The sequence below is a fragment of the Myodes glareolus genome, chromosome 26 (genome assembly GCF_982192425.1).
Source record: "Myodes glareolus chromosome 26, mMyoGla1.1, whole genome shotgun sequence".
In the NCBI taxonomy this organism is placed as follows: domain Eukaryota; kingdom Metazoa; phylum Chordata; class Mammalia; order Rodentia; family Cricetidae; genus Myodes; species Myodes glareolus.
Window position 1 is genome coordinate 23,918,066 of NC_142051.1, and position 21,195 is coordinate 23,939,260.

General features: G+C 36.4%; 1 protein-coding gene across 1 annotated transcript in view; it reads left to right on the top strand.

The window, feature by feature from the left end:
• Ptprq (protein tyrosine phosphatase receptor type Q) overlaps positions 1–21,195 on the top strand; it is a 189,302-nt gene that overhangs the window by 94,461 nt on the left and 73,646 nt on the right. Inside the window, exons 26-27 of the mRNA XM_048418794.3 lie at positions 1,891–2,214; positions 20,526–20,647. Coding sequence (XP_048274751.3) covers positions 1,891–2,214; positions 20,526–20,647 — 446 coding nt within the window. The remainder of the gene's footprint in view (positions 1–1,890; positions 2,215–20,525; positions 20,648–21,195) is intronic.

Below are 21,195 nucleotides of genomic sequence, written 5' to 3' on the forward strand. Positions count from 1 at the left end.
CAATTTGCTCAGTCTCATGGCCTGGGGGCATTCAGTTTCCCTCCCCTTCCTCTCACCTCCCAAGTCGCACACGCGTCTCCTGCAGGATGTATTTGCAGTTTGAAAGCTCCTTTCCCCTTCTCTTGCCACCATCTGAGTCTAGAGTACTGGGGCCCTTTCCGTTGGCATCACAAACCCTACACATTCATTTCCCCATCCTCACCCTTGTCTCCCTTCTGTCTGTCCTAACTCAGTGGCAGGAATGGTTCTGCAGACACATGCTGGAGCCTGCCTTTCCTCTGCTGATAGGACAGCCGTAACAACACTCTGTAATAATGCGCCCAATCTGGTCTGCGACTCTCGAGCCTCCCCTCCTGCTCGCTCCTCGCTCCTTGTTATTTTGCAGCAAAGCAAAGCATCATCCTGTAATACACTTTAATTACGGTTTCCTCCACTAGAGCTGGTCCTCTTGGAAGCATTTATACAACTCCCTCCCTTTCTTTTACCAGGAATTTAATATCTTCTCATTTAATGTATTATTATACACGAAGCTTTCTTCCATTCCCCCTTTACCTTTTCTTCTACATCAATGATCACCTTCCAATGCACTATATACAACGCTCTCTGTATATTTTAAGCTTTTCTATGTATATGAATGTTTTGTGTGCATGTTGTATGTGCACTGCATGTGTCCCTTGTGTGTGCAGAGACCAGGAGAGGGCGCCAGATCTCCAGGAACCATAGTCAAGGAAGGTGGTAAGCAACCCTGTGGGTGCTGGGAAGAGAGCTTAGGGTCTTCTGTGGGGAAAGCAAGGTCTTTTAACCACAGAGCCGTCTCTCCATTACCCATATTATTTATATTTTTATTGTACTTTAACATAAATTTATTTAATTAAATAAATTTATTTTTTAATATAAATTTCACCAAGCAAAGATCTGGATTTGTTTACTGTATATTTGGTACCTACAATATTATCCATACTAGTAGATGATCTTTAAATATTTATTCAGTATTTTACCATTTTCACATATTTAGGAGTGTGTGAGTTTTCTGAACATTTATTAACTTCACTTTTAATCTGAATATTAGCATAATTCTCATTAATATTTCAATTTTTAAAAGTCAAAATCACTTTTACGTCATTTTAAAAAGGGTAATGATGGTATGGATAAGCATTCATGGTTGAGAACAGTTCCAATACCACTTAGCCTATTGATCTTTCATATTTCCAACTATAATATGCTTTTATTACTTTAAATTTCCTTTAAAAACATGAGCTTTAGTGTATGCTGATTACCCAACAGTGGGATCAGAGTCTGATAGAAGGTTCCCAGCTATTAAAGTAAAGTGTTGTAGGGCTCCTACTAAGAGCATACAGTTGTGACAATATATTGTTACTGCAGTCTGTACTGAAATACTAGTGTGTCAGGGATGTTACAGAGAGAGTTAGCTTTCATTATACACAATATCAACGGAGTTCGATTAATTACATGAATTTATTAAGTAAGCTGGCTTACTTAAAGCAGTTTTTAATCAAAACTTCTAATAGAAAGTATATGCTTATTGCTTACTAGATACCTAAATAATTAAAAATCTTCCTTAGGAACAGAACAATAAAAATTCAGGCTGTATCTAGGGAAGTTCTGAGGATGATGTACGCATATGATTATGTTCGGAACGGTAAATTTTTCTATGCAAATCCAGAGTGTTTGTCTACAACCATTTCAGAGTGGGTTGTACAGTCAAGTCAGAAATGACGAATAACCAAAATGTTGGAAATGATGGCCCCCAAAGGATCAGCATGACATTCTGCTCATTAAGGGTGACAATAATGAGCGGAGCGCTGCCATCATGTGACTTATCTTCCAGGTTGCCTTACGATGCTTGTAACTTTTCCCTTTAATTTTTAGTTCCCAGTGTTCCCACAAATATAGCTTTTACTGATGTGCAGTCAACTAGTGTAACGCTAACATGGCTAAAACCTGATACTATCCTCGGCTACTTCCAAAACTACAAGATCACCACTCAGCTTCGTGCTCAAAAATGCAGAGAATGGGAATCTGACGAGTGTGTCGAACACCAAAAGGTTCAATTCCTCTATGAAGTGAACGTAACAGAAGAAACGGTGTCTGGATTAAAGAAATTTAGGTGGTATAGATTCCAAGTGGCTGCCAGCACCAACGCTGGATATGGCAATGCTTCCAGTTGGATTTCTGCACAAACCCTTCCTGGCCGTGAGTATTGTCTTGACATATTTACTCATATTGCTCCTGTTATGCCAATGATTTTTACTTATTCACTGTGTACAAAATCACCAAAGGTGAAAATGAGTGATTATGCAAACTAACTTAAGAAGCAGCATATTTGCTTTTAATTTAAACAAAAATAAGTGTAAAACTAAATTGCGGTGGTTGTTAGATCTTTTTATATACACCTAGAACTGTATCAACATCTTAGAGTCCTATATTACAACAAGGAATTATGGGAACACTCTCTTATGGAATACCACTAAGCCATATTGATTAGCCATTTGCTGACCTAGAGTGATGCCTACACATTCACTTCATATAAATTATTTTTGTGACTTTTTTTTTCTGGTTTTCTGAAATGAGGTTTATCTGAAGCTTTGGTACCTGTCCTGAAACTAGCTCTGGTAGACCAGGCTGGCCTTGAACTAACAGAGATCCACCTGCCTCTGCCTCTGCCAGGGATTAAATTGTGCACCACCGTCTGTCAGTTTTGTGATTTTTATGTGGAATTTTCAACTTTTTAAATTGACTTCAGACCCACACAAGCATACTGATATACAGCTGAGGTTAGGGATAAAAATTATAGAAAGAAGTGTAATCTGTCACAACAATATTTACAGTTCAAATTCAGGGGAAAAGTCCTGAAAACACATTTCTTTTGGAAACAATTGAGTATAGATAAAGATTAATCTTGAATTTAAGTTTCACATTTTAAAATAACTGGCCTCCCCATTTACTTAAGAAACATTACTAGCCATGTTTGAGTCACGTCTTCATAGAAGTGTGGGGACTTCCATGAAACGTAAATGATTTGCAAGTCAAATTCTGCATGCCAGATTTATGTAGATGTTCTCTGAAAAGCCATCTTTGTCTCAGGCCTAACCCTTCTGAGTCAACATAGCTGCTCATGCCAACACTACTCCATGTGGTCAGCCCCCTTTCTGTGTACTTTATACAAAGCAACAAAATACCCGACCAAAGTGACTTAAGAAAGAAGGGACTTATTTTAACTTATAGTTCCAAATTAGTCCATATTTGGGGGGAGGGCATGCCATCAGGAGCATGCCCACGACTCTACACATTGTACTTCATGAAGCAGAGCAAGGAGCAGAAGTAGGCCTGCCAATAAACTCTCCACCAGCCCTCCATTGGGGTGCTTCCTCCAGAAAACCTCCTTCCACTAAAAATTCCACAATCTTCCCAAAATTTCCAGTAGCTGCGGGTGAAATATTCAAACATGAACCTGTCAGGGACATTTTATATAAACGACAACACCTTCTAAGTACAGAATTTAGACTGTTCCTCTCTTAATGAAGTTCTTACTCAGGGATTCCTCTCAAATTAAAATTTTATTTTTCCCAAAGAATTTTTTTTTTCTTATTAGCAGACAGACAGACAAAGACTGACTGACAGACAGACAGACAGACATGCGTATGATTTTTAGTGACAAATGGATTCTGTTGTGGAACCTTACAGCTAATAAAATAAGCTTTCATCTAGACACTTTGTCTGGTCCCTTGACTGTATCTTTTGTTACAGTTCCCTGGAGTGCCTGGGTCATTTTTATCACAGCGATTAACAAATGTTGTTTATTGTAATTCTACACTTGACGTTGAATCCCCCAAATTCAGTTTTCAACACGTTGCTTGTCCGAGTCCTTTTCTTTAACACTTCGGCTTTTCTGGAAGGTTTTCCCCTTTAGTTTTCTTGTTTCTTTCCCCCGTCTTTCCTGTTAGTTCTTTCTTAGTTACTCTTGCTTATTTTTCCTGCCCTGTTTCTTTTTTTTTTTATTCTAAATGTTGGAATATCCAGAAATTCATATTTGTTTTTTTCTTTAATATTACATAGCATCAGGAGATCTTACATTAATTAGATTTCTTCTGTCCTATGATTTTTGTCTACTTACATATTGATTATCCTTAAATCTGTATAGTCCCAAATGCTCCCAGGAACTATACATCTATATGACTTGATAGCAATAGGCAGACTTCTCTGACAAATCTCTTGAAATAAGTAAAATCTAAACACCAAATCTCCCCCATAGTCTTTTCTTTGTTATCTTTGTATATACTACTATTGATTTACTTGCAGAAAATGAAAATCTAGACAGTGTTCTTTTCCTCTTCTATCTGTCTAGGATTAGCTTCAACTAAGTGAACTAACTTGAGTTTTTATAGCTGACTTGTAACCATCTTTTCCTTACTTCTACCTCCTGTTTATGCTATAGTATTTTTACTGCTAAAATTCCTGCCTTTTTGGCTGAAATGTTATACCCTGCCTTTCTCAGCATGATCAGAAGAAAATATTTATATAGCCTTCTATTTAATGATCCATGTTTAGAATCCATCATGACATCTCCATCCAAAATAGCCATGTAGTTATTTTTATAGCACCATCTTACAGAGAATAAATAAATACCTAGTTATTTTAAAAGTTTTTGTTGGTTGTTACTGTAACCTAATTAGCTGGGATAATTTCTGATAATAGTGGATACTCTATAGGCATTTCCCAAATAAATGAAAAGTTGACTGAATAAACTACAGTTGATAAGGGAGAAGGAGTTGTTTTCCAGTGTGGATGATAATTAGGATGCCAATGCTGAGATAGGGAGGGAGGGGGAGAGAGAGAGACAGAGAGACAGAGAGAGACAGAGAGAGAGGAAATGTAAAAATACATTAGATTCAGTGGGGATAAGTCAGTAAGAATAGTCATTTTAAATGCTACTATTTGAGAAAGTATTGCTATTCTTTTTATTTACTTTTTTGAAAATTTTGTATACAAGTACTACATTTGCATCATTTTTACCCCTCCTTCTTTCTCCCTTCAGCTCCTGCAGCATTCTGCCTAATTTCCATTAAAATCCATGGCCTCTTCTTCCATAATTATTGTCACACACACGCACACACACACACACACACACACACACACACACACACATCGCTGATTCCATTTGTGGTTGCTCTTTTGTGTTTAGGGTCGCCATCTTGGGATTAGATAACCTATCAAAATGCTCATCTCTGGAGAAAACTGATTAACTCTCTCTGAGCAGCTGTCGGTTGCCTAGAGTTCTTCATTTAGAGGTGACACCTTGTGAGATTCCCCCATCTTCATTGGCATGCCAACTGGTTGCCAAATCTTGCTTAGACAGCCATATTGCTGAGATCACTGACGTAGCTTTTCCATCATATTTACAAGGCACTATCTAATAAAAGGCATCCTAGTCCACTGGCTCTTGCAACCTTTCCAACCCCTCTCTCATGGTGTTTCCTCACCCATGGGTGTTGGGTTGCATTGTGAATTTAACCAGTTGGGTTTGGGCACCCCATTCTCACCTGTTCTTAGCATTTGGGCTAGTTTTGGATGTCTGCAATAATCTCCATCTGGGGCAAAAAGAAATTTCTTTGATGAAAGGAGAAGTACAGCAACTGTGGGCATAAGGATCAGTACTTAAAATACTGTTAGAAATTCTTTTGGCTTAGGACAACAGCAACAGTAGGTTCTTGTCTCAGATCCATGTTCTCTGCAGTCACAGGAACCCGGAAGCGTAAAGAAACAGACACGTAAATATGAAAGCATGGGCAAAGCTGTGGCCTGAGGTACTCCTGATAGGAGTAGGCAAAATGACAAAGTGAGACTTTTAACTAAAAGAACTAACTTTAAAGCCCAGGAAGCTATATGTGATTGGAAAGAGTATCACAGTGAATAAAGTTGACTGATACGAGACAACTGAATGATAGAAACGATGGAAAATTAGCAGATGATGTATTATCTACAGGCCGGTTTCCTCTGGCCCAACTATTTGGTCTTCTCATGAAGCATGGTTAATAAAAGCCCAGAGACAGAAATTGGGGTTCAACCTGAAGGTCAGAAAAGCAAAGCAGCCAGTCACTGACTCTTACCTCTGACTCAGTCCGTAATGGCGGTCCTGCCTCCAGGAATCTCAGAATGAGACTGTGGTGTGAGAGCTGTTTCCTCCTGTCTAACATTCCTCTTTAGGACTGGGATTAAAGGCGTGCACTGCCCTGTTTCTGTGGCAAACTAGTGTGGCTACTGAGATTAAAGGTGTGTGTCACTACTGCCTGGTCTGTAAGGCTGATCAGTGGGGCTGTTTCACTCTCTGATCTTCAGGCAAGTTTTATTTATTAAAATACAAATAAAGAATCACTACACTCTGATGGTTGGTAGAAAACAGTAAGATTAGGTGTTTTTAAGTGAACACACTTGGTTTTTAACTTGCAGGTAATTTTTAAAAATTAAAAAAAATATATATGTTTGGTTGTGTATCTCAAACACATCACATCTGACCTGTTCATTTGCAGCTTTGGAACAGGAAATGCCTGTTTCTCAGTGCCTTCTATGAACAGTTCTAACCTGCATCCTGTGAGCAACTAGCTCATGAAGTGCCTGCTTCTACCCACACACTACATCAGGAAGTAAACTCTCTAAATGTGCTAACTCTTAAAGAGACACTTAAGGCTACTGTAGACTTGTTTAATTAGCATGACAACATATCACAGCAATTCGGAATCTAACAAATAAAGAGAAGAAGTTGGATTCTTGACATTTCATGTGCTTGAATTTCAAGTTGAACACTATTCCTTACACTATTTACTGACACTTCTTACCCGTTGTTAAGACTTTATTACCCATATTGTTTGCAGAAACAGATGCAAAAAAATTACATCCAGTTTGAGATTAGCCAGTCAAGATGCAAGGGTATTTTCAACCTTTTCTGGTGTAGAAAAGAAATAACTATTCTAATCTTAGTAACCGGAAAAAAATAGTTGCATATTGAATAGAATAATATATTTATGTATATATTACATATGTTTATTGTATATTATTGCATTGTATACTATTAACATGATATTTTAAAATATATTATAAAATGATATATATACACACATTGTTGTTTGCTATGCAACTGTTTTTTTCCAATTGTAATGAAATATAATATATGCATATATAATATAGAAAATGAAAATAAACTACATGTATTATATATGTAGCACATATGTACCTTTGCTACATGTATCATAGATGAAATATGATATTAAATATCATAGATGAAATGATATTTAGAAATAGAAAGCACTAGGACAATCAAATATGAAAAATCTTAAAGAGCAGTTATGTTTTAAGTAGTCAATTCAAGACTGGAGATAGATATTTTTGTAAATAATCATTTATATATGTGTATGCGTACATATTTTAGCTTTGTGAAAGTATATTATGTTTTTAGCATTCATAAAATCATACCCCTTAAAATGAGAGGTCCTTTGTGTGGGTGTAATAAATTAATTCTTCAACTAATGAAGAGGTGTTTACTTATCTTTTATTCTAAGGAATATGGCAACTTCTTGATCTAATAGAAGAAACATTTTTCTAATGATAAATATTTTAATTTCTGAATTACATATATGTGCAGTAAAACACTATTTTGTTAATTTTATGAAGCCTGATTTTATTTTATATAAAAGACTAAAAGATGCTACATATATTATATATGATAATAAACATATGTATACATGTTACATGTATGCTTGCATGGTGAACTGACATTTAAAATAAAAAGTAATTAGAGGGGGGCATGTGGTGTATACTTTAATTCCAGCCTTTGGGAGGCAAAGGCAGGTGGATCTCTGTGAGATCAGGGCCAACAAGAACTATGTAGTGAGTTCTAGGACAACCAGTGCTTCATAGTGAGACCCTGCCTCAAAGAAAGTCAGAGAAAACAAATAAACAATGAAAATGAATTAAAATAACCTAACAAAAATCTCTTTTAAAACAGTCATGTTTCGATCGAGGGGCATTTAGGTCGTTTCCACGCTCTGGTTATGACAAACAAAACTGCTATGGACATAGTTGAGCACATGTCCTTGTGGCACGATTGAGCATCCTTTGGATATATACACAAAAGTGGTATTACTGGGTCTTGAGGAAGGTTGTTTCCTGATACATTGACACAATGGACTACTACACAGCAGAAAAAAATAACAACAGCTTGAATTTTGCAGGAAAATGGATGGTGCTAGAAAACATTATTCTGAGTGAGGTAACCCAGACACAGAAAGACAATAATCACATGTACTCACTCATAGGTGGTTTTTAAACATAAAGGAAAGAAAACCAGCCTACAAAGCACAATCCCAGAGAACTTAGACAACAATGCAGACACTAAGAGAGACTTCCATCAATATAATCTACTTGGGAAGTAGAAAGTATAAAAAGACAAGATCTCCTGAGTAAATTGGGAGCATGGGAACCTTGGGGAGGATTGAAGGGGGAGAGGCTCAATAAATATCAATAAAAAAGTTATGTTTTCAACACTTAAATAATGCTCAGGTTTCTTCATATCAAAAATTAATAGACATTTTATAAAATCATATAATTCAGATGAAAATAGCTAATGTTTTATATTACTCTCTACAATTGGAAAATGGTGTGCTGCTTCATGATACAATTTAAAACAAAGTAATCACATAGCTGAATTAGATGATAAGAAAACTGAAGTAATGATATAACAAAATAATGTTTCTTGTAAGTGTGTGTTTTGTTTAACCTGTGGGAATTTGCCCCTAGGCATTTATTAATACAGCAACTTGCTAGGACTTGGGTGCCTTTAAGAAAGGGATTGTGCTTGATTAGTCTGAAACTAAACTGTTCAGAAGTTGATGATCAAAAAATGTCAAAATGTGAATCACAAGTGTACAAGCTGGCTCACAGCATCAGAAAATGTTATTATTGAATCTCTCTGTGCTTGTAAAGAAGAGCAACAGGACAGAATCTTTCTGAGTTAGAATGTAAACTGGGAGCTATATTGTTTTTGAATGCAAATCTGCAAATATAAACAAGAATGAAAAGAAGAAACGATACTCGGCCAATTCAAACTATGCTTCTTTCTCCCTTGTTCTGTGGTCTCCAAAATGAAGCAAAATCTTTTCTCCTTAAATCATCTCTATAGTAATTGTATCTCTATTTTGTTCTGTGTGAATATAGATATAAAGCACAAAATTACAAAGCGGAGAGAAAGATTTAACTCAAAGCATTAACTTACAGATTATTATATCCATCCTTTTGTTTCCGATTATCCTTAGCCTCAGTTTGAGCTGTGTGGTCCAAGAGTATAGCATAGAAATCACTTAAATCTTTGTGTTGCGCAACAGGCATGCATAATAATAAGGAAATAGACAACATTAAAGAAGCGTGGGTGTGAAATTAGTATGGAATGAAGAGGGAATGTCATTATGTGCATCTCCTATAGACCACCAGGACAGAGGGATTGTAAGAAAGGAAAATTCCTGGGGTACAGCCTAGGTTGTGAAAACCACAGGATACCATACTCAAGAGGAATTTTAACTACCCAAACATCTGTCAGGTTAAAAAAATTCAACAAAACATGCCTCATCAAAGAAGTTTCTAAGGAATGTAACTTTACAAACTAAAAAAGAAGAAAAGACAAGCAGAGGACTGAGTGCACCTTAACATGTTTTAAAAAGTTGTTAATGCATTGCCATGCATTGTCTTTTCTTAATTTAATTTGTCAAATACACTTACAAGCAATGTTAGAGCAACACAAATATAGAGACATAATGCCAAAGTGATGTTAGCTATAAATAGGAAAATTGAATCCAAGACACACAAAAATCCACTGCCTGGATAGAAGAAACACACTGTTAGAATACTTCTACCTTCCTGTCACTAGGGAAAATAGAACAATTCTAATTCATTCTATCAATGAAATCAGTCAGACGCTGTTGAAACGTATCTATATCAGTTGCCTAGAACTATCAAATCTGTCTTTTAAAAACGTTTCTCCTTTAGACTTGTATATTGATGTTATTGGTCTTACCATTTTAGATTTCCAAAGATTCAATTGTGAGTCCCCTCGGTGCCATGGCCAGTCTTTTCCTTCCTTTTGTTCCCTGGTCTAATATACTAAACAACTGATTGTCTTGTTGTTGAATGTAGCAACAGAGGAATCCTTTCTAGTTCTTGTTTTTGGCTATTCGCACCATCCATGAGCTTTCCTGTTTAAATCATTCTTGTCTTTGTATTTATTTTTCTTTTGTGAAGGTCTCCAAGAATATTCTTCATATCTATCTTCTGGGTTAGGACAAAAGATACTTTAACTTCTGTCCTGTTTTATAATTAATAACCACACCATTTCTATGATGAAAATTTTTGATGCTTTTGTATGCCTATGTACAAAACATATCCTTCAGTATTCTTTAGACAACCATTTGTTCCTTTAAGCTCCTGTATTTCTTCTGTTCTTAGTGTCCTTTCCATATTCTTTTGAAGACCAGCTACCTTTTCTTTTGAAGTTGTATTTTAAAAAAAGCTTCTAGACATTTCCCTTCTTGCCCTTGCCTCCAAAAAATGTGTTTCTAAGATATTAAACAAATTACATCATAATTTATCTTGTTCTTTGATGGACTTTGAGTACCCTAAAAGCAGAAATAATCAGGTAACCATTACTTATGAATTCTTCCATACTTCATGCATTTGTAATTATGATTTACTATAGATATTAAAGAAAGATGTGATTTGATGAACAAACATTTCAAGTTCAAATCTATGTTTCAAAATAAATCATATAAATTTTCTTAGTTTTCTGAATCTTGTCCTTCAAATATTTGTATGGGTGTTGTTAAAAGTAAAATCCATCCAGAGAGTTACTGTTCATGTAGAACAGATTTAGCTTCTTTTTAAGAATTGATCTACTTAATAATTTTTAGAATTTTGAGTTTTCTTTTTAATAATCAGCATAAATATGAATTTTTATACAGGAAAGAAGTATGTACCTAATATTTCTGTTAGAACTTCAAACAGTGAAGAAATAATTTTCTAAAATGAATCTAAACATTCATGATATTTAATGCCTTTTAGAATGACTGAAGAATTCCAAATACATAAACAAAAGTACAACTTGTTGAAACAATGAAATATAATAAATGTACAGAGTGAAGAAAGTTACTCACACAGGACACAAAAGGGAAGTATACTGTGCTACACCTAAGGTGTTACCGCACAAGTAAAAGATGGTTGGCAGTCTTAAGAGACAGACAGTAAGCATATAACATTTCATGATATCGTTTAATAAATAGTGTCCAATGAGCTGTTCCAAATTATTAAACAAATGTCCCAGAATTCAATACAAAGAACAGGATGTCCAAAAGTGTCTCAGTGAGGGTTTGATATCCATAGTGTAACAGAAACCAGAGACCTTGTACCAGACCAATGAATCATTGCAATTAACAATTACAAGTCATAGACTAAATAATTGTCTATAAACTAATTTATAGACTAAAGTATATACTGTGGGACTCACTGTGTCACACCACAGCTTCCATGGACAGATGATTTCCTTTTTTTAAATTTTTTGGGTGGGGGAGAGGGTTTCAAGGGCACAGGGTGGTTATGAAGGGACAAGAGGGAGGTGAATGGGATTGGGATGCATGATGTGAAATCCACAAAGAATCAATAAAAGTTAAAAAATATATTTTTGTTGAAGTTAACATAAACATAAAGACTGTTTCGCAACAAATTTTAAAAATTCTACAAAAGAAGTTATAAAGGTTGTCGCCATGTTTTTTTGTTTTGTTTTTTTTTAAATTAGTGTTTAGGTCCATTCTTCACAGAGTAGAAAGGAGACTCCTACTGTCCTAGTTTCTCTTTTCAGAATTAAAACAATCGCCTCCTTTCTCAGTACAAACTTCAAATCTCATTTCTAGTTGGATTTCCTTTCACTCTATAGAGAATAAACTTTCATTTGATTCAGAAAGATCTAGAAAGGAAGATTAGTGTGTTGGGAGTTTGTGTTTGTAACTACTTCACCAGCCTCAGTAACTAAGTCATCAAAAATTCAGCTGATTTTTTTTTATTTTTTAAGGTATAATAAAAACTCATAGTTGACTATGGAAAACTCTAAATAAAAAGAAACATGATTGCTGTACCTCATAAATGTTATTGAAAATATTTTTTATTTAATTTCATAAACTATATCTTAATAATATTCTTCTTTCTCAGCTCTGATCAGATCCTCCCTCCCCACCTCCTTACCTATAGTTCCATTCTTTCTCTCTTTCTTTCTTCCTCTCATTCTCCCAAAGGAAAAAGCAAAAACCATGAAGAATAAAAATCAAAAATTAGAACAAACAAGCAAAAATTAAAAAAACAAAAAATCCTAAAACAAAACATAAGGGCACACAAAAGACATGGAATCAGTTTTGTGTTGACCAAGTACTTTTGGGAATACGGCCCTCCCTTAGAGTATAGTTGGTAAGCCAGTGACACCCCATTAGAGAAAAGTGATTTTCCTTTTTCTCGCAGTTATAAATAACAACTAGCTTCATGGCTAGGAGTGTGGTTTTGCACACACTTCCCCTTCTCCTTGCTGGTATTGTCATCTGGTTTGAACATGTGCAGGCCTTGGGCCTACTATTCTAGACTCTGTGAGATCACATGTCCACCGGCCCTGCTGTGTCTGGATGGAACGTTTTTCTGAGATTCATCCTGACCTCTGACCCTTACAGTCCTTTGGCTCACTGTTCATAGAGATGCCTGTGCTTTGCAAAGAAGGGTCTGATAAAGATATTCAAAATGTCTTGGCACATTGTCCACTTATGTGCCTCTGCTATTTCCTGTCTACTCTAAGAAGAAACTCTTCTGATGAGAGTTGAGTGCTGTATTGATCTACAGGTATATCATTATGCTATTAAGAGGCATTTTTATTGCTGTGATCCTTTAACAGAATAACAGTAGTAGATTTTCCTTTAGGACCTCAGCCCTATGTTGTCTCAGGTTCTATACCACTGTAGCAGTGTGAGGTATGGGTTCCATCTTATGGAATGGCCTTAAATAAAATCAAACATGGCTGGCTTCTTCCATAACATTTGTGCTATGGTTGCATCAGTATATCTTACAGTTTGGTCTCAGTTGTGGGTTTCAGGGTTTCTAGCTGGGAGATGCAGATAATTACTTTTCTCAGGCTGAGTAACTGAGTGGAGAGCTGTCGGTTCCATTATTCAGAATAATGATACCAACAATAATCCTTTTTGTTTTCTTTTTAGGGATAGGCTTTCTTTGTGTAACAGTCCTAACTCTCCTGGAACTAGAGTGTGTAGACCAGACTGGCCTCAAACTCACAGAGATCTGCCTGCCTCTGCCTCCCAAGTGATGGGATTAAAGGCCTGCACCACCACCACTACCCTGTAGCAACAGTAATCTTAAGCAATGGTCATGTGTTACACTGATACAGCCCTAACGACTGCACACCTGTACAGTCATGTACCGTGTTCATCTGTAGCATTGAGCCTGGACTCTCACACATTAACAGGACTGGAAAAATCCTCCAAGTGGGTATTAAAGTACTAGTAGACCAAGCATGGCTGTGGACACATGAAATTTCCGCACTTGGGGGTGGAGGTGAGAGATAATGTGTTTGAGGTCATTCCAGGCTCCATACTGACTTCCAAAGCAGCCTGTAATGCACCGAGGGACATTTTCTGGAGTGGGGAAGGCAGTTCAGTAACAGTATAGGCCTTATCAAGAGTGGAATAGTGACAAATATTATTACCAAGCGCATCTGCCAAGATGCAATGATAATTAACAAGAAATATCAGCAAGGTTATAAAATTAATAGATTAAAAACATTCACATACATTGTTAGAAAAGGTTTTTTTAAGTCTTAATGTTTTCAAAATATAAATAAAAATGCTTTTAAAATCTTACATATATATGAGCAAATTGTATGCCTTTTTCTACAATATTAGAAATAAAAGTTACAAGAAATTATAAGAAATATCAGTGTATGGTATTATTAGCTCTAACTAATTGATATAAGAAATGCCTGAATATATTTATCTACATTTTTAGCAAATAATCCAAGCATTTTCAATCACAAATGAATGGGTTGGGGCTTTCTGTAATACCATACCCTCAAAGTATACTTTGGAGGTTATTTTAAACCCTTGTTTTTGAGTTATCTTCAATGATGTCCAAACAATTATATTACCTAAATTATGCCCTTTAACAAATGAGAAAGAGAGCAAAACAGCCATGTTTATTTTTCTCCTGATGTTCAATTCTGCTTCTGGTCTTACTTTATCATTTATGTGTCCCTTTCAAGGGACAAGATGGATTTCGCTATATTTCTTTATGCCTTTATGGGACACAATGACCTATTATGCTCTAGAAACTTTAGAGACTGGAAGAAGCAATGGTAGCAGTAAGTTAACTTCGTGGTTTATTCAGAACCAAGACAACATGGCAGTAGATCAGTTGGTGGAGTGACTGTCCAGGGGTGTGCATCCCCAGGTGATTACTAGCTTCCAGAAACCTGCACAGCTATCTTCCCAGCCTTCACAAAAGCAGGAAACAAGCTATCCCCATTTCTATCACTGTTACCACATTTCCAAAGGTATGCTGCCATTAGAAAGCAATGCTGCTTACATAAATATAATAAATAGCTGTCCTGGGTGCACATTAATTAATTGTGTCTTTCCCCAGGGTTCAGTTCATTTAGTGTGAAGTGTGGTAGAGTTGGTAGTTGCGCTTTTATAAATATTGAGGATACTATAGATGCTACTAGTCTAAAGTCACTATTTTGCAAAGTAATTTTGAAACTATGATACAATTCTAGAAAAAGATACGTTGTTCTAAATTAGTACAATATTGGAATATTTTAAATCAAATCTGGCAATGTTAGTGTTAGAATGAATTTTGTTTATATTTTGCATTTCTTTCATTACATTTCTTTAGTAAACTTGTGTGAAATGATAATAAATTAACCCTTTAAAAATCAAATGAAATAACTACATGATAAAGTCTAATGGTGTGAGCATCCACTAACCATTTTCCGTACTTATTATATGGTGTAATTGGAAATTTAGGTTTTCAGTACCAGCTCTTCATGGTGCTAATAAGCTGTTGTGAAACTGTAGAGCAATATTAAGGTTTGTAAAATGGTAGGAAATATTTTATGTACTAGCAGTGTACTAACAATCCAGTCAAGGAAACCACAGCGCTCTAGGGAAAGACAACCAATTATCACATTCATGGTACCACCGGAAGGAAGCAGGCACTGAGATGCTCTCACTGCGTGGAAACATTGTAAATCTAATGCTGTGTTTCTTTGGGAGCCTTTGATGCCTCGGGTCTTTTAAGATACACAGCTTGGACTAGATTTTCTCTAGTCTTTAGAAATCCCTGAAACACAAAGCTAATTCTTCCAGGTCCAGCTCACAATTCTAGAGGCTGTTGATACCTTTGCAACACAGAAATCATAGAAACCTTCTCTTAGTGATGATGGTTGTTAGGAATCCTATGCTCCAGTGTGTCAGGTTCTGAATTAACATAACCTGACTAGGAGGCATTTTCAAATAAAGTTTAAACTGAACTTGAATGAAAATCCACATACAGAAAATTTTTCTTACAATTCATAGAGCTCAGGATTTTCAACCTTGTGAAGTGCTGTCACTCTTATTTTTATTTAACATGTATTCATTTAGGAAATTCACCCACAGAATGAAACACTTAAAAATTATTGAGTATTTAGTATAAAGGTTTCAACATTAATTTTCAGGGATGGGTAAATAGTAATGCTCCAAACAAGTCTTTGAATGCTACACTACTGATAGTGTAATATCAGACACACCAATGCGTATTGGTTCTTAACGTGGTTCAGACTTGGGGGCAGCCTAACTTTTATATGGACCAGGCAACATGATGGTGTATCCAGACTCACCTTTCCGCTACCACACTTAGCATGGAGACACAGATGGATGGGAAAGATGACCCTGACCCGTATGAGCCCCGCATTCCTGTGCAAGGATAGAAGCATGAAAATCAGGAAATGATGGTTATTAGCTGCAGAAAATGCATTATTGTGAAAGCTGGGGGGAAAGTGCTCATGAGAGGAAGTGATTGGATTATGGGGAATGAGAGACTAAGGGTAGATCATGCCTACTGAGTAAATTGCCGTGATTTATAAGAAAAGGGTATAGCGGTATCTTGGCCCATTAGTGACTAGATTCATTTCACAAACAATCCTAAATCAGAATGTGACAGTTGACGGGGAGACAAGCAATGTCTCCCAAAGATGCTGAAAGCTTATTGAACTTTGAAACTGAGTGTCTCGTAGCTTTGCTTTCCTTAGCTTCCTTTATTTTAGAATTTAGCTAAATATTTTTGTATTTTCCTTTTATGTGTTCGTAGTAGTGGATTACCACACACTGTAGCCAAGTAAGAAGATAATGCTGGCATACTTTATTAGGCATTCTTGGAATTTTGATAATTTCCCCACAAAAGTTACCTAGAAGCCTCTGAGATGTTTGAGTGCTTATTTAACTTTAAAGGTGGTAAAATAATTAAGTGCTTAATTATAAAGGATGATCTCTTGATATTTCAAACATTTCTTTTAAATTTACTGTGATTTAAATTGTTATTTTTTATTTCATCAGATAGAATGCATATTGTTATGTACAAATGCCATACTCATATTTGCTAGCGTATTTATCTGCATTTCATAGTTTCAATTTAGGAGGTCTAATCTTGTATAGCACTAGTTGATAAAATATGGAATTTTTCACAGAAGCAGTTGACACAGGCTGCCTATTTGTAAAGTGGGCAATTTGATCATTAAATTTACTGAAAATGAAAATGTAGAGCGGTTATTTCTTAAAAGAAAGAAAGTATGAAAGAAGAACCAACCGCAGAGAGCTCAGAAATGACATTTTGCACAAATCAGCAAGGGGCTGGATAGCTTGCTTTAAAGAAAAAAAATGTTTGATCAGTGTATGGAACATAAAATATTTAGTTGCCTGGGAGGGTGGATGTATCACGAGTGATTTCTGAATGTCATGTTTCTCTCTGCTCTGCTTGGGGTAGCTGGCACTCCCCGACGGGTGCTTTGATTGCTTGCATTGAAGGACTGCTTGCAGGGTTGGCATTTTGCAGTAAGAGATAAAAAAAAACGTCAAGCAGCAAGGCATTTGTTTCTTTCTGAGCTGGAATACAGACGTACTGGCAAATCCAGTCTTCCCAGGAGAGAGATCTGGGTGTGTCCTCAGCTGAGATTTAAAGATGCATACGGAAGACCAAGAAGGTGTAGATGTAGTCCCGTGAAAAGATTTTCCAAACCAAACTACCCTCGATACAGGCACAAAACTGAATTCACCACTCTTGATTCAGAATAATTCTCAATAATTGTTCATGGTGTCAGGACAATGGCAAGAAGAAGGATTTGCCCGTGGGGCACTTGTCTTTAACTGCAATCTCAGCAGCTCCGAGCTTGATCATTTCTTTTCTTTTTTTTTTTTAAATATTTATTTATTTATTATGTATACAATATTCTGTCTGTGTGTATGCCTGTAGGCCAGAAGAGGGCACCAAACCCCATTACAGATGGTTGTGAGCCACCATGTGGTTGCTGGGAATTGAACTCAGGACCTTTGGAAGAGCAGGCAATGCTCTTAACCTCTGAGCCATCTCTCCAGCCCCCGAGCTTTATCATTTCATAGAGAAGAATCAGCTAGGTTCAAGAGATTCTTTTCTCCTTCCATCTAGTTGATTCATGGGGTAAGCAGGGCATAAAGGCTTCTCCCTTCCTAAGTGAGATTAAGGTTCCTGTAAAAGAGACCTCATAGAGTATTCTGCTACCTTTCCCTTCTGCTTCCTAGCATGTAATGATAGAACACTTCAAGTATGAAGTAGGCGTCGGGAGCCTTAATCTACAGTGGCCCTTTCTCCTTCACGTTAATAATCTATTATTATTATTTTTGCCCAGAATTATTTTGCCCAGGAGAATCTAGCATTATCATTGAAGACACTGAATCGTCACCTCCTCCCTTTCTTTCATTATTTATTCAATGGATAAGCAGAAATAAATTTGCATTTTCATGACATTATTAAATTATATCAATATATTTATGATATATACATGGACTAACTTTGCCATCCAAATTCCACACTGTGACCCATGCTGCTGTCTCTGAGACTAGATAACTAATAAATAATATGTATTTGTTTACTTATAGTAATCTAGAGGATGGGAAGTGAAGGATAAAAGCACCAGAATATTTGGTCATCAGGTGAGGGTCGCAGTCCTTGAGGAGGAGACATGCTATATCTTCACAAGATGGAAGGCTGAGCGGCAAATGAACTGAACACTCTATTAAACTTCTTGAATATGGTCCTCAAACCTACTCCCTGTCCGAGGAGTTCTCATGACCTCATCATATCTTAAGGGCATGCTCCTTAATATCATAATTTTGACCGTAATACTTCAAAACCTAAATTTAAGAGGTACACATAAAAAGCATAGCAATGTTATAAATACTTATCTAGTGAAGTAAATGTGGATTTCTTCAGGGCATATTTATTTATTTATTTGACATGCCCCAGCTTTATTGATGGCATCTCAATATAAAATGAATTTCCCAAATTTTAAGTCTTTTTCAGAGGCTGTGAAATCTAGCATCATGACAATAACCAGTTTTATTTGGCAGTTAAAAGTGTCTTGATTTAATTCAGATCAAAATATCTACTTGTTCCCAAGCTACGTAAGTCTTCTTCCTAAATGCTGAACAAATGCTCCTTTTCTCGGTTGTGCCTTCCTGATATCTAAGGAATGAGCTCCACATATCTTTAGTTATGATAAAGATCATAACTAGATAACTAGATTCCAAAGTTACTCTTTGGGCATTTTTCCTGCTATTTAATTCCATGAGCATTGCTCTTCCTATAATAGCTATACTTACTGAATTTAGGGGTTCCGGATTGTTTTTGTACTGTGTGACCCTCTGGCAGCCTGGTAGCCTTTGGGAGCTAATTTCCAGAGTTATAGCTCTGTAGTCTTTAGAGCGATTTCCTAAGTAACAACGTAATGTGGGATTCCCCTCCGTATGCTGTGAATACCGTGGTTAATAAGGAAACCGGTTTGGCCTGATAGGATAGGTAGGCCTGGAAAACTAAACTGAATGCTGGGAGAAAGGAGGTGAAGTCAAGGGGTCAGCCATGGAGTCACTGCTGGAGACAGATGTGCTGAAACTTTGCTGGTCGGCCACGACCTCGTGGTGATGCACAAATGAATGGAGATGGGTTAAATTAAGATGTAAGAGTTAACCAATAAGAAGCTAGAGCTAATGGGCCAAGCAGTGACTTAAGTAGTACAGTTCCTGTGTGATTATTTCGGGGATGAGCAGCTGGGAACCAACAAGCAGCCTCCTCAAAACAACAACATTTTGCTGTGATACTGTACAGGGAGAGAGAAGAATATTAAATCATATTTAATGTGTTGTCTAATTTCATGTCAGCTTGGCAGAAATCTTCTTTGGATGTATACCTTGCTCAGCCTAGATGTAGTGGGGAGGGCCTTGGACTTCCCACAAGGCAAAGTGCCTTACCCTCTTTCAGGATTAGAGGGGGTGGGATGGGAGGGTAGGTGGAGGGAGTGGGAGGAGAGGAGGGAGTCGGAATCTGGATTGGTATTTTCTAAAAGTAATAAAAAAGAATGTTCTTTTTTTAAAAAAGGCTTCTATAAATTTCAGCTGTAGGACATTTTCTTAATTAGTGATTGATGAGAGGGAAGCCATCCCTGGACTGGTAGTCTTGGGTACTATAAGAAAGCAGGCTGATAAGCCACAAGGAACCAGACAATAAACGATACCCCTCCATGGCCTCTACATCAATGCCCTTCTAATTCTAGTTTTTCACAAACTGGAAACTCACATGACTTTCAAGAAATTTCCTAAATCATGGTTGATCATGAATATAGCTGACGTTTGCATGTCTAATAAAGACCAGAATGACTGCATAACTATATCTTACTCTACTCCTCAGTGAAAACATAAACCTGACCCAGTTTGCAATCACATGATGATATTTTAAACAATGCCAGCGTTTTATACTAGTTCCCATCTTCAACTACGAATTTTGCCTCTTTCAAGAATGAAATATTTCTGAAAGAGTCATCTTAAGATTATGTGTCAAGTTATTTACTTTTAAATAAAATACTTATTTACTCAAATGGCATAATTATGCTTTCATTTAAACATATTATGCCAAATTTAAATATCATGTATTATAACTTTAATTATTTTATGTGAAAGTAATTTATGTATAGTAACTAGTTTTTACAAATCTGGTCTTGTGGTTATCCTTTGGCATACTTGTGATCTGTAAATGAATGTAAAATTAATTCATTGTGACTATCCATTTTCCATGGTCTTTCCTTTTATACTGTAGCAAGTACTAACTAATGAGGCAAAGTAATTGATTTCCTATTGTTGCAGCTCCTGATGGTCCTCCTGAAAATGTGCATGTGGTTGCAACATCCCCCTTTGCTATCAGTATCAGCTGGAGTGAACCTGCTGTCATAACTGGACCAACACTCTACTTGATTGATGTCAAATCGGTAAGGCATGTCTTACTTACTCTGAAAGACAATATAAAACACAGTTTGTGATGCAGATTATTTATTCAGAAGTTTTGATTTTGTACCATGGTTGTTAGACCTTCACAGATTTATTAGCATAGGCATTTACTTTGTAGTTACCAACTGCCCAAAAAAACATTTGCTTTAGTTAAATGTTTGTTGCATGTTTTCTCAGGGTAAAGACTGTGCATATATTGAAAAGTGGTGAAATTGGATTTAAAAAACAGTAAAGGGGGACTTTTAGGATAGAATGAGAAGGAAGAAGCATTCAAGAAACAATCTCCTGATTAAGGTATAAAGAGGTGTATCCTGGAAGACTTTTGGAGAGAATGAAAGGGAACTGACAAGAGAGATGCCAAAGAAAAAGAATCACTTTTTCTTCTCAAAACAAATAATACAACCATTCCATGCCCCAGCATTCAAACCTTGGTGTACTGAGACATGAAACTACACCCGTTTTGTGGATACTGACTTTCATGTTCTTGGTGCTGCTTGCAGAACTAAAACAAGTGATGTGGTAAGATTTT